The sequence below is a fragment of the Muscardinus avellanarius genome, assembly GCF_963383645.1.
Source record: "Muscardinus avellanarius genome assembly, chromosome: 11".
Lineage (NCBI taxonomy): Eukaryota > Metazoa > Chordata > Mammalia > Rodentia > Gliridae > Muscardinus > Muscardinus avellanarius.
The window spans coordinates 110475691-110488079 of record NC_137797.1 but is presented as its reverse complement, the minus strand read 5'-3'; the positions used below and the strand labels follow the sequence as shown (position 1 = coordinate 110488079).

The 12389-nt window shown below is 50.1% G+C and overlaps 1 protein-coding gene across 1 annotated transcript in view; it reads left to right on the top strand.

The window, feature by feature from the left end:
• C2CD5 (C2 calcium dependent domain containing 5) overlaps positions 1–12389 on the top strand; it is a gene marked incomplete at both ends in the record, with an annotated part of 93725 nt that overhangs the window by 59213 nt on the left and 22123 nt on the right. Inside the window, 8 exon segments of the mRNA XM_080706220.1 lie at positions 4820–4984; positions 7024–7164; positions 8529–8592; positions 9076–9137; positions 9583–9681; positions 10040–10129; positions 10526–10613; positions 11534–11620. Coding sequence (XP_080562346.1) covers positions 4820–4984; positions 7024–7164; positions 8529–8592; positions 9076–9137; positions 9583–9681; positions 10040–10129; positions 10526–10613; positions 11534–11620 — 796 coding nt within the window.

Below are 12389 nucleotides of genomic sequence, written 5' to 3'. Positions count from 1 at the left end.
ATTCTCTGGCCATCTTTCTGTTCTTTATTGGTGCGCTGTAGTCACACATCCTGATGAGGTGCCGGGTGGCAGGGCATTTGTGTGCACACCGCCTTGGGCCTTCTCCAGTACCATCCTCCCTCCCTCCCTCCCTCCCTCCCTCCCTCCTCGTGTCCAGCTGGCGCTGGCGTCCATGTTTGTGAATGCTCCTCATGTGCATCGGGTGCGCCGACCCTCAGCTAGGTCGCCTTTACTCACGCTATCTCCTTCTTCGTCCAGAGTTCCTCCTCTGACCCATTCCCTCCGTGAGCGTCCACATATTAGGGCGAGCATCCGATTTTTTTTGACTGTCTAATCTCACTTAGCATAATGTTCTCCAGTTCCATCCACTTCCCCACACATGATGGAATTTTGTTTTTCTTTATGGCTTCTGTAAAATTCCATTGTGTACATCCCTCATACTTTGGAATCCATTCTCTGTTGAAGGACACCTTGGCTGGTTCGGTAATTCTAAGACAAGCACAGATATTTAATTTTAAAAAGCTCTGAAACTTGGTTTGTGCCAAATATGTCATACGTAATGGAAATAGATTCTGCTTATCCTATTTTGAACATTTTTGATAAGTAAAATAAAAAATTAAATGCGAGTAAAATAAAAATAATGTGCATACGGCGGAGTGTGAAAAACACGAGAGAGGTCCGGTACACGTGGCATGTAAAGTTTTAATGGCACGGCTCTCCCGGGGATCAGGGCGAGGCACCCTGGGGCCGCGCGCCTGTCCGAAGCTAGAGGACGCGGGCTCTCCTTTTAAAGGCATGCATCTCGCGAGATGGGGGTTTACTCGCGGGAATGCCCAATTCTCGCGGGGGTTTCAGCCCCTCCCTTGCCCTGCAGAGGTCATGTGACACAAAGTCACATGAGTGCAGGACCCAACTTAACATTCCGGCCTTTTGATGGTAGGGATAATGGATGACGATTGGACCCTCTAGCTTCTTCCTGCTGTCAAGGGGCGTCGTCAGGGGCCCCAGGCCGGGAGGAGTCAGGAGTTCAGTCCCCCAGAAGGGGGTGCAGGTGGGTGCATAGCTGCAGTGCGAATTGGAGGTTACCCTGGACAGCTTAGTGATGTGCGCTTGAGGAGGCTTGAACAGGCAAGGGCTATTAAAGAAAAAAACAAATCATGAGATTGAGCAGGCGACCAAAAAGGAGACTGGTTTACTCAGTACCTGGAGAGCTACCCTGAGCTGGCAAAGAGGATGGAGGTTGAGGGATCCAGGAGTCATCAGTCTTCAGCCAGGCTGAGTAGGGCCAGCGGCGGGCCTGGTCTGGAAAGGTGCTCCCCCTGTGTTGAGGCACCTGCGACTCATCCTTTTCCAAGGGCACTGTTCCAGTGGCCCTCCTGGCCGCACGCCGGGCACAGTCTGATTGGTGGGCGTGGCTTCGCCCCACTTCAGGCAGGCTCCTGGAGGTAGTCGTCATTGCAGTCCTCCACACCTAGGTGGCGCTCCAGAGGGCTGAGCCGCCACCGCCAGCCAAAGGGCAGCTACCAGGGATCTGCTTTTTGGCAAAGTCAAGAGTGTACGCTCCATCTCCGCCTGTTTCTCTCTGGAATTAAAACTTAGATGCCATGTTAAGGTTCTGTCAGCTGCGACGGACCTATACTCACAAAGAGCACGTCCCAAGACGGGTGTCCAGCAAGAATGGCAACGCGGACTCCGCACGGGCAGACAGAGAGTGTCGCCCCAGCTCCGGCCTGTCGTTTCCCGCAGCACCTAGGGCGCGCCCGAGCGGGCCACCCAGCAAAATTGCAGTCTGGCGTGGGCCAAGATGGCGACTGTGACATCACCAGGCAGTGACTACGCGCCATCACAAAATGGCAGCTGGCGGGAAAATAAATGGCAGCTGATAGGGGAGAGCATTTGGAGGGATACCAGACCGCTTATAAAAGTTCCTAACTATTCCTGGGCCACCGCAACCTATTTCCCAACTCGTATCAAGGCAGACAGGCTCTCAGGGCATCTGCTAGTATAAAGGTTCGACTTCCCATAATTGGTTCGCGGGCGGAAACGAAGAACAGGAAATGGGCGTCCCCGATTTCCCTGCTCAATCGTTCGGAAACGGAGGTTAAGAGATAGGGAAGAACGTCTTCATCCCTTCTCAAAACCGGAGGATGACCTGGTCATCCGCAGGGTGGTCCCAGTGGACCGGGGGACAATGGGTCACCAAGCGCTTGGATTTTTGGGTCCCAGTGGACCGGAAGACCCAAGTCCGGAACCCGCTAACCAAGGGAAGGAGGCAGTTTACCGGAGTGAAGTGTTGCCAGCCAGCGCTGGCTGCGACAGAAGCGCTGAAAAGCTGCTGGGAGCGTGGTGGAGCTGGGGCGTGTGGATGCCGGTGGCTGGTGTGGACGGCACTGGCGGCTGGCGCAGGCAGGATCAGTGGGGGCGCGCAGGCGGCATGGCTTGCCGGGCCCGCGGCGTGGAGACAAAATGGCTTCCAGGCACGTGGCAGTCACTGAGGCTGGGCCCCGAGGAGCACCACCAGTGAGCCTGGCTTGGGCGGGTGAAACAGAGCAGCAGCAGCAAGTAGAGCTACGCCTGGCGCGGGTGACTGTGGCGGACACCGAAGCCGGCTGTGCGCCGCCCAATGAGCCTGGCTCGGGGCGGGCGGGGCAAATCGGCCAGAGGTCCTGGCGGTGACTGGAGCGCCGAGCTGGAACGGCGGTTTTAGGAGGTCCAAGCGGCAGGCAGAGGTCCTGGCCCGTGCAGGAGGTCGGCAAGCAGAACAGGTGCCAGCATTACCCAGGGAGCCTGGCTCCGGGCGGGTGGAACTGGCAGCCTGGCGGCCGGCGGAGCCTGCACGCCCCGGCGGTGGTGGCTGCGGCTGCGGTGGCAGTGGAAGATGGCCTCCGGTGCTCCAGAAGCGAGCACATGGGCGGGAAAAGATGGCCACCGTCTCTCAGCAGAGCTCGGGGCCGAAAAGATGGCCGCGAGCTCTCAGCAGAGCTCGTGGCTGGAAAGATGGCCGCGAGCTCTCAGCAGAGCTTGTGGCTGGAAAGATGGCCGCGAGCTCTCAGCAGAGCCCGGGGCGGGAAGAAGGCCGCCAGCTCTCCTGGAGAGCGCGGGGCTGGGGAAGAAGGCTTACGGTCCGGGCAGGCACGGGGCGGCAGCGGCGGCAGTGGTGGGAGCAACGCCTGCAAGCGGAGCGCTGGTGTGGGACCTCGCAGTCAGCTGCTGGCGGGTCGGAGAGTCCGGGGCTCAAAAAGAGAGTAAAAATAAAAAGAGAAAAAAGGAAAAAAAACGAAAAAAAAAGAAAAAATGGGGAGGGACCCAAGAGTTCTCCCGGTTCGGCACCAAATGACAAGTAAAATAAAAAATTAAATGCGAGTAAAATGAAAATAAGTGAGTACGGCGGAGTGTGAAAAACACGAGAGAGGTCCGGTACACGTGGCATGTAAAGTTTTAATGGCACGGCTCTCCTGGGGATCAGGGCGAGGCACCGTGGGGCCCGCGCGCCTGTCCGAAGCTTGAGGACGCGGGCTCTCCTTTTCAAGGAGATGCATCTCGCGAGATGAGGGTTTACTCGCGGGAACGCCCAATTCTCGCGGGGGGTTTCAGCCCCTCCTTTGCCCTGCAGAGGTCATGTGACACAAAGTCACATGAGTGCAGGACCCAACTTAACAATTTTTTATTGTACTGATTATATAAGTATATTATATATATGTATATCTTTTTTGCTATACAGTTTTAGGCAAAATGCAGAGTAATTTGCTGTTTCATGTGTCCTTTCTACAAGATCAAATATGTAAATGTTTTTGTAGGGGATAATTGTGTGACAGTGATAAACGATTGGGTATCATAACTTATAGCAAGAAGAATGTCGAACACTGAGCTTGCGGCTCCTGTGGCTGAGCCTCAGAGGGGTCGTAGGTGTGGGGGTGCTCATGTGCGTGTCGGGGCACATGCGCCTGGCCGTCAGTTTCTTCCGCAGCTCAGATGTCGTCGTAGAGTACCCCATCCTTTCTAAAACAGACTTCTACAAAATTGACATTTGATGATTTAAAAATAATTTTAAAAGTTCAAAATATAGGAATATCTAAAGTTAAGAATTGCGTTCTCTCTTTTCCATTCTCCCGCTTTGATGTTAACAATTTGATCTTTGTACTTATTTATTTTTTGCCCTGCTTGTATTAGCATAATATAAACACACATATAAATTTTATCTTGTTTTGAATGTCCAATTGTACCTTCCCAGCATCAATAGGTCATAGTTACTGTTACAGAGTTAGAAATTAATAGCAATTTAATTAAATACTTAGGATAAACCTGCATTAGTAGAGACGCTCCTCTTGGTAATTTTGGAGGTGGGTGATAGAGGCAGATGTTTGGGTTTGGCAGCGGGACACTGAGTCACAACCTTTCACGCTCACGACTTTGTTCTTAGTACGTTTAGCATCCTTCCCGATCTTTAGTCTCCTCACTTGAGTTGGCAGATTTTCCCTTCTACTCTTGTCTCTATTAAAGTTTGCCTACTACTTAGGAAAAGAATTCTAGCAGCTGTTTATTTCCTAAATGTTTTTGTGCACTTTACTTTTGTCGGTTATAAAATGGGCCTAAACACGCACACGTGGGCAGACCTGAACATGCAGCGTCAGCTGGGCTCTCCTGGCCCCCGTCGCCTGGGTCCTCCCGGCGGACGCCCCGGGCTGGTTCTGTTGTCCTGAGCCTCCAGGGCCTGCTGCTGGGTTGCCTTTCCTCTGGGGCACAGACCCTGTTCTAGACCCGATGCGGGAGAGCACTGTTGTCAGCTGTGTTGCTGACGTCTCCCCCTTCCTGTTCCAAGTCGGCCACAGCTGTCTACCTAGCGGCTCTACCGATGCCGGGCGGCATTCAGATCGCGGGGAAGACGCCCAACGACGGCTCCTACGAGCAGCACATCTCCCACATGCAGAAGAAGATCAACGACACCATTGCGAAGAACAAGGAGCTCTATGAGATCAGCCCCCCGGTAAGCAGGGCAGCCGCCCAGAGTGCGCCCGCTCACGTATGGGATCAGCCCCCCGGTAAGCAGGGCAGCCGCCCAGAGTGCGCCCAGAGTGCGCCCGCTCACGTATGGGATCAGCCCCCCGGTAAGCAGGGCAGCCGCCCAGAGTGCGCCCAGAGTGCGCCCGCTCACGTATGGGATCAGCCCCCCGGTAAGCAGGGCAGCCGCCCAGAGTGCGCCCGCTCACGTATGGGATCAGCCCCCTGGTAAGCAGGGCAGCCGCCCAGAGTGCGCCCGCTCACGTATGGGATCAGCCCCCCGGTAAGCAGGGCAGCCGCCCAGAGTGTGCCCGCTCACGTGGGCTCAGAGCCTGTTCTCTCATTGTAGACTTGAAGGGCTTGCTTTCTTTTTCACTGATAGTTTTTGTTTGTTGAGATAGGCGGGAGGATTACAGGCTCAAAGCCAGAGAGGCTTTCAGCAACTAAGCAAGACCCTGTTTCCAAATAAGAAAAATAAATAAAATGGGGTAGGGGTGTAGCGTGGTGGTAGAATGCCCCCAGTTCCATCCCCAGCACCTGCCCCTCCCCTTATAAAAAAGAAAGGAAAAATGGAAGAAAAGGGAAGAAAGGAAAAGAAGCGGGGCCTCCTGATGCTCTCGGGCGACGTCTGGCCAGGGCGCAGAGGTCCTGCCACGCCTGCACATGCCTGCAGGGCCCGGGAGCCTCCTGACGCCCCCGCTCAGTGCTTCCTGTGCACTGGGTACCTTTTGTTCCTCTACTGTTTTATTGTTTTCTCTTTATTGTCCCTTCTCTTTGGAACATAGCCTCAGCTGATTATTATTTGATTGTTTTCTCAATACACTGCAAAATGTTTCCAATGCAAATATTTAATACCACTTACATTTTATTACGATACTACGGGAGTCGGGCATAGTTGTGCACGCTTGTAATCAGAGTCCGGAGGCTGACAGGAGGATCGCAGATTTGAGGTCAGTTTCAGCTACTTAGGCCCTCTGCAACTTAGTGAGACCCTGTTTCAAAATAAAGAATAAAATAGGGCTGGGGGTATTGCTTGCTTGGAGGTAGATTGCCCCGGGGTTTCTTCAAAAAAGCTCACGAATCCATAAGAGATCCACCAGGCACCTGCTTGAAAACGATCATTCCAGCCAGTAAACATATTATTATTTTTTTATTTTTTGCAGTACTGAGTATTGAACCCCGGGGCATTCCATCTCCAAGCTACACCCGAGCCCTGTTTTTCATTCGTCATTTTGAAACAGGGCCTCATTCAGTAGCTGAGGCTGGCCACGAGCCTGCAGTTCTCCTGTCTCAGCCTCCCCGGTGCTGACGCACCACCACGCCTGGCTGTTGGAGGTTATTTAGCTCTGAATTGCACAGCAAATTCATGCACAGTGTATGGATACATTTGCACCTGTGCACACATACACAATTTATCATACTTTGTCTTCCTGTGTGGAACTTTGAAGAGTGGCCTCTGTGTGGTGAACGTCTGGAGCCGTTGTATGACCCTGTGCACTAGGTGCCCGTTGGGCCTTGTATTGTGCCAGGTGTCTCTGTTTCTGTGCCTCCGGAGGGCCGCTGGTGTGGAAAAGAGGGACCATCCATAGCCTGTAAAGGCAGCCAGAAAGGTTACATGACTACAGCTCACTGAATAGACATACATGAATATAAGTAGAAAGTTGATGGACATATTTTATTTTATTATTTATTATTTTATTATTTTTTTGTGGTGCTGGGGATAGAACCCAGGGGCATTCGACCTCCGAACTACAACCCCTGCCCTATTATTTTTATTTCTTATTTTGAAACAAGGTCTCACTGAGTTGCAAGGGGCCTCACTAAGTAGCTGAGGCTGTCTGCAAACCACAATCCTCTGTTCTCCTCCTCCCAAATGCTGGGATTACGAGCGTGTGCCACCGCCCCCGGCCTAATTGTTAAATTTTACAGACTTTTTGTCTCCATTGGACATTGTCTATTAGGATAAAGTTAAAACCCAAGCTGGAAAAAGTCTTATGTGATGTAGAGCAATTACTTTTTTTTTAGGAAGTATCTGAAGAGATTATAGGATCACCCACCCCAGAGCCTAGACAACGCTCAAGACTTCTAAGATCTCAGTCTGAAAGCTCTGATGAAGTTATGGAGTTAGATCTTTCACACGGGAAAAAAGATGCCTTTGTTTTGGAGGTAATATTGTGTCGCACTCCTATCTCATGGCTCCTGGAAGATGTATGCTTCGTAATTAGATCCTAAATTGATATGATGCTTTTGTATTATCAACACTGTGAAAAATGCCAGAAACGTTTTCTTATAGAAATTATACAAACCTGAAAATATCTGAACATGGTGATTGATAAAATAATGCAGATGGTTTTGAAGCAATTACTGTATGGGATAAATAATATTAAAATACAGCGCATCCCTGATTTTAAAAAAATCACATCTGAAATTCAAAAGAATTCTTAAGGAAAGGAAAGTAAGTGCGAATGCTAGTTGGGCGAGAAGTGCGGAGGTGCTGGGGAGGCTTCATCCAGGCTCCGGCATCTTAGGATGTCTGGTCCTGGGTCCCTGGGATCCTGGGGTGGTGAGGTACTGGGGTGCTAAGGCCCTGGGATCCGGGGACTCTGGGGTGGTGAGGCCCTGGGGTCCTGAGTTCCTGGGGGTTCTGAGGTCCTGGGGTCCTAGGGTTCTGAGTTCTTGAGATCCTGGGGTCCTGAGGTTCTGAGGTCCTAGGGTCCTGGGGTCCTTGGCACTCTGAGGTCCTAGGGTCCTGGGGTCCTGGCACTCTGAGGTCCTGAGGTTCTGAGGTCCTAGCATCTTAAGGTCCTGGGGTCCTGAGGTCCTGGGGCCCCTGTTCAGTAGAGGCGTCAAGAGTAGCTTTGGCTTGGGTGTGGGCGAGGGACCGAAGCAAAGGCCAGGTTCAGGAAAAGAAGGGACAAAGAGGGCTGGGGTTGGAGATGCTCTTTGGGAACAGGGACGAAGTGTGGCCGGGCAGTGGATGATGGAGAGCCGATACTACCCCAGCCGGAGCCCTGGGGCCAGGCTCAGACACTCACACAGACGTGCTAGGTGTGTTCAGCCGGAGAGCCACTGCCACTCACACTGGGGTGCTGCTCTGTGAACATGATGATTTAATTTAAACTTACTCATTTTTATGTGCTCTGAGATTTTATTCCTAATTAATTCCTTTGGAAAGCAGTTTTGCATTTGATCAAAAGATTGTTTTATAATTACATTAATTTAAGCAGAATGGGATAATGGTTGCTTATTGTATTTTTGTTAAGTCTTTTGAAACAGATTCTCGTAAAAGCCTGAGAAAAGTCTAGGTTTTTTTTAGACAGTGTGCTTTAATTTGTAAAACGCCTTATGTAAAAAATGTTGGCGATTATTCCTGTGGAGAAATACGCTGAGATGAGGCCGCTTTCCTCGTGCTCTGTGCTGTAACTGAGGCAGCGGCTCTGCTTCTCACTTCTCAAGTCCTTGCTTAGTAGTAGAAGGGCTCGTCAGCGCCGTCGCGCCTGCCCGGTGCACACTGTGGCCTTGTGTTGCAGATCGATGACACGGACGCGGTGGAGGACGTGCACTCCCTGCTCACGGACGCCCCTCCGCCTTCAGGTAGTGCCTGCCAGGCCCTTCCAGTGTGGCCTTCTGCGTGTCTCAAGGCTCAGCACCATGACTTAAAAAATGTCATCCCAGCATGTGGGCGGCTGAGATGGGAGGGTTGCAGTTCGCGGCCAGCCTCAGCTGCTTAGCGAGGCCCTCTGCAACTCAGTGACACCCTGTTTCAAAATAAAGAATAGAAAACAGGGCTGAGGGTGTAGGTCAGAGGAAGAATGCCCCTGGGTCCCATCCCCAGTACTGGAAAAAAAAAAGTTTATATACGAACTGAGGTGGAAGTGCTTCTATGCTTCGAAGCCTTCGTGTTTACATATGGGAAAAAATGGAGACTTATTCAAATGGTTAAAAGTCTTCTGAATGTAGTTTTCGAAAAAGAACGAGAAGGTTTTAGTTAGAATGTTATATGATAATTGAAAATGTTATTCTTTGACCCCACATTAGTAAAATATTTTATGTTTTAATTGTAATTTATTTTGGCAGGCTTTTATAGTTGCAATACAGAAATTATGCCTGGTATAAATAATTGGACATCAGAAATACAGGTAAGCCTTTTATTAATTATAAGAAACAACACAATTTATTTTCATAAGTTTCATTTAAATATTTCTTTTTGACTTCCATACACCATTTAAAAATATTGTCCTTAGCTGGGCATGGTGACACTTGCTCATAATCCTAGTACTCAGGAGGCTGAGACAGGAGGATTGCAGGTTTGCGGCCAGCCTCAGCAAGGTAGCAAGGTGCTTAGCAACTTAGCAAGACCTTGTTTCCAAATAAAAAGAGTTAAGATCGTGCGGGGGTGTAGCTCAGGTCGAGTGCCCATGGGTTCTATCCCCAGCACCAAAAGTAAATATACTCATTAACGACAATAGCTAAAGCCATTCTTCTTTCCCACCACGTTAGGGTTAATTCATTATCTGGCAGCTTCGCCTGTTGCCATATTTGGTAAGGTAGTCAAGGGCCTGCTCTCCACCTCTCCCTGCGCAGATGTTCACGTCGGTCAGAGTGACCCGCTTAAGCAGCCTCAACCTGACCAATCAGGCGCTCAACAAGAACTTCAACGACCTCTGCGAAAACCTGCTCAAGGTAGGCCCGGGTGAGGAGTGGGGGCCGCCGCGCGGGCACCTGCGTGCAGCGGCCGCCTCCCTCCTTTTCTTCAGAGATCCCAGCATGAAAGAAAAGCAGCTTAAGTTTGTTAATGGCTTAGAATTTTATAAAATCTAGTACAGTTTTGTAGATTTTGAAAAAGCCTATTTTATGACTTTCTGGTAAGCATGATTAAATGGTATTTCTTCTTAAATATAAAAATTACTCTTAGCGTAAGAACAGGCCGGCTTTGCTTACTGTTTTAAACTCGCCTTCACCCTCATGATGTCCGAGAAGGGCATCGGTGTCTCCCGCGCTTCGGCGGAAGCGATGACGTCAGGTGTTTCCCTCCACATAGAGCCTGTATTTCAAACTGCGCTCCATGACCCCCTGCTGCCTCTGCCACGTGAATTTCACGGTGTCTCTGCCGGAAGATGAATTGATTCAGGTAACTCAGGCTGACCGTCATTGAAGTTGCTTCTAGCTTCTACCAGGCCTACTGTGGCTTCATAATTGCCTAATTCAGTAAGTAAAGCATGTGCTGTTTTGCATCCACATTTTCAAGCTCGCGTGAGCCCGGGTCTGGCCTGCCTTTCCTCTCCCTGGTCTCTGGCTGCCTGCATTGCACAGGACTGGGGAGCCTCACGGGTGGGTTTCACCAGCCCCCGCCCCGGCGAAGGCTCTGCAGCTCTTCCGGGGATCCTGGGTGGCCGTGGCTGGGGCCTTACACAGGAGAGGCACGTGGGCCGCTTGCTGCCAGCTGCCCCGGTGCTGAGGAGATGTGGAAGAAGCTTAGTTTGGGCGGCGGTTACTTTGCTCATCATATTTATTTCTGTGATTCTAGGTTACAGTCACCGCAGTTGCAATAACTTTTGACAAAAATCAGGCTTTACAGACCACGAAAACGCATACCGAGAAGTCACTGCAAAGAGGTAAAGCTCTGGGCGGGAAGCAGTCCACACGGCTCGGTGACTATATAGAGGGAGGTTGAGCAGGGCCTGTATCCTTCCAGAGATAGGCACCCTTGTCTGCGTCCTTCATTAGAGTAGCCGTGGATCAACACGAAGGGTGTGCTTTCCTCACACGTGGCCAGGCCTGGCTGGTACTTTGTGGGCAGTGCTGCTGGGGGCCACACCGCCGCAGTCCTTGTGCAGTGACTTAGGGCCCCTCACCCAGGTCACAGGCACCGAGCGCCAGCGATGTCGAAAGTAGAGTCCCAGGAGAATCTGCTGTACTCGGCAAATTCTAAATCCGATAGCAAATTATAGATATAAAACAGTCTTCCAGCATTCGGAAGGCCGAGACTGGAGCATTGCAGTTCGCAGATGGCCCTTCACAATTCAGTGAGACCTTGTGTCAAAAAATAAAAACACTGAAAAAATAGGGCTGGGGATGTTGCTCAGAGGTAGAATGCCCCTGGGTCCCATCCCCTGTCTGTCTGTCTGTCTCTCTCTTTCTCACTCTCACTCTCACACACACACCCCAAAAATATTCTGAATCTACTGAATATCACAGATTAATCCAGTAAAAATTAGAAATTGTCATTCTTAATATATTCCAAAGAAAGGAAACTGTAATCCTTTCTAAGGCTTGAATGACTTTTGGCTCACCCTGTGGGCAGTGGGTGACAGCCTCCCCGCAGGACGTGGGATGTCAGGTGGCAGATGCATGAAAGGGCCACACACCCCCGTGTTCACCGGAGAACATGAACCGTACCGCCCTTGCTGTCGTGGGGCCTGGGAATGTGTAAAACCCAGGCCTCGGGGATAATCTGGGGGTCACAGGGAGGGAGTTGGCGCCACCCTGCCTGCAGCCACGGGGTCCGGAGTCTCCTGTGTCTCTCTCCCCGCAGCCTCTGCCGACAACGAGGAGCTTCTGCAGTTCCCTCTGGAGCTCTGCGCGGAGGCGCTCCCGGCCCAGCCCTTCCCACACGCCAAAGGTTGGTCATAAGAGCCGCCCGCCCTCCCGAGGCGCTCCACCCCACTCCTCCATTGCGTCCCTTCATTAGCGGCAGAAAGTCTTATTTTTATTTGATTTCTCAAGTAATTTCACCATGCATTATTAAGGTAATTTTCTTTCTTATGATATCCCATTCTCAGGCCTCAGGTGTATTAAGGTTTTATTTTTAAAGATTTCACAGCATAACTCTTCACACTATTATATTTGATGTTTGTATTATAGTTGGTCAATTTTTGCCAGCAGTAATCCAAGCTTTAAAAATTGGAGGGTTTCCGTAGATAGCAGCATACGTGGAAAGGTTCTGAGTGCCGATGGCCTTGGTGAGATAGGAATGAGTTTCCCGTCTTCGCTGTGCGTTGGCTACACAATTGAGAAACATGGACATGCATTTATAAGATACTGCTGCTCTTTAGAAGCAAAATAATTACCCCTTGAAAGCAGTAAATCTCTGTTGATCTGTACAACCTTTAGAGTAAAGCAGAGGTATATATATTTTTTCATTTCCTTCTTATTTCTGGGTAGTTTTTATTATAAAACTTTTTGAAACTGCTGTACTTAAATTTGTACTATATATTCAATAAATGTAGTTTTTGGGTTTTTATTTTGAAAAATGACATTTAAAACTGAGCTATTCTGATTCTTACATTTTATGACAAATGAAATTGTTTTCTGATTCCTGGTCACTATTTTATCTGATACCAAGTTATATATAAAATGGAATGGTTTTCTATTTGCTTGTCATGTATATC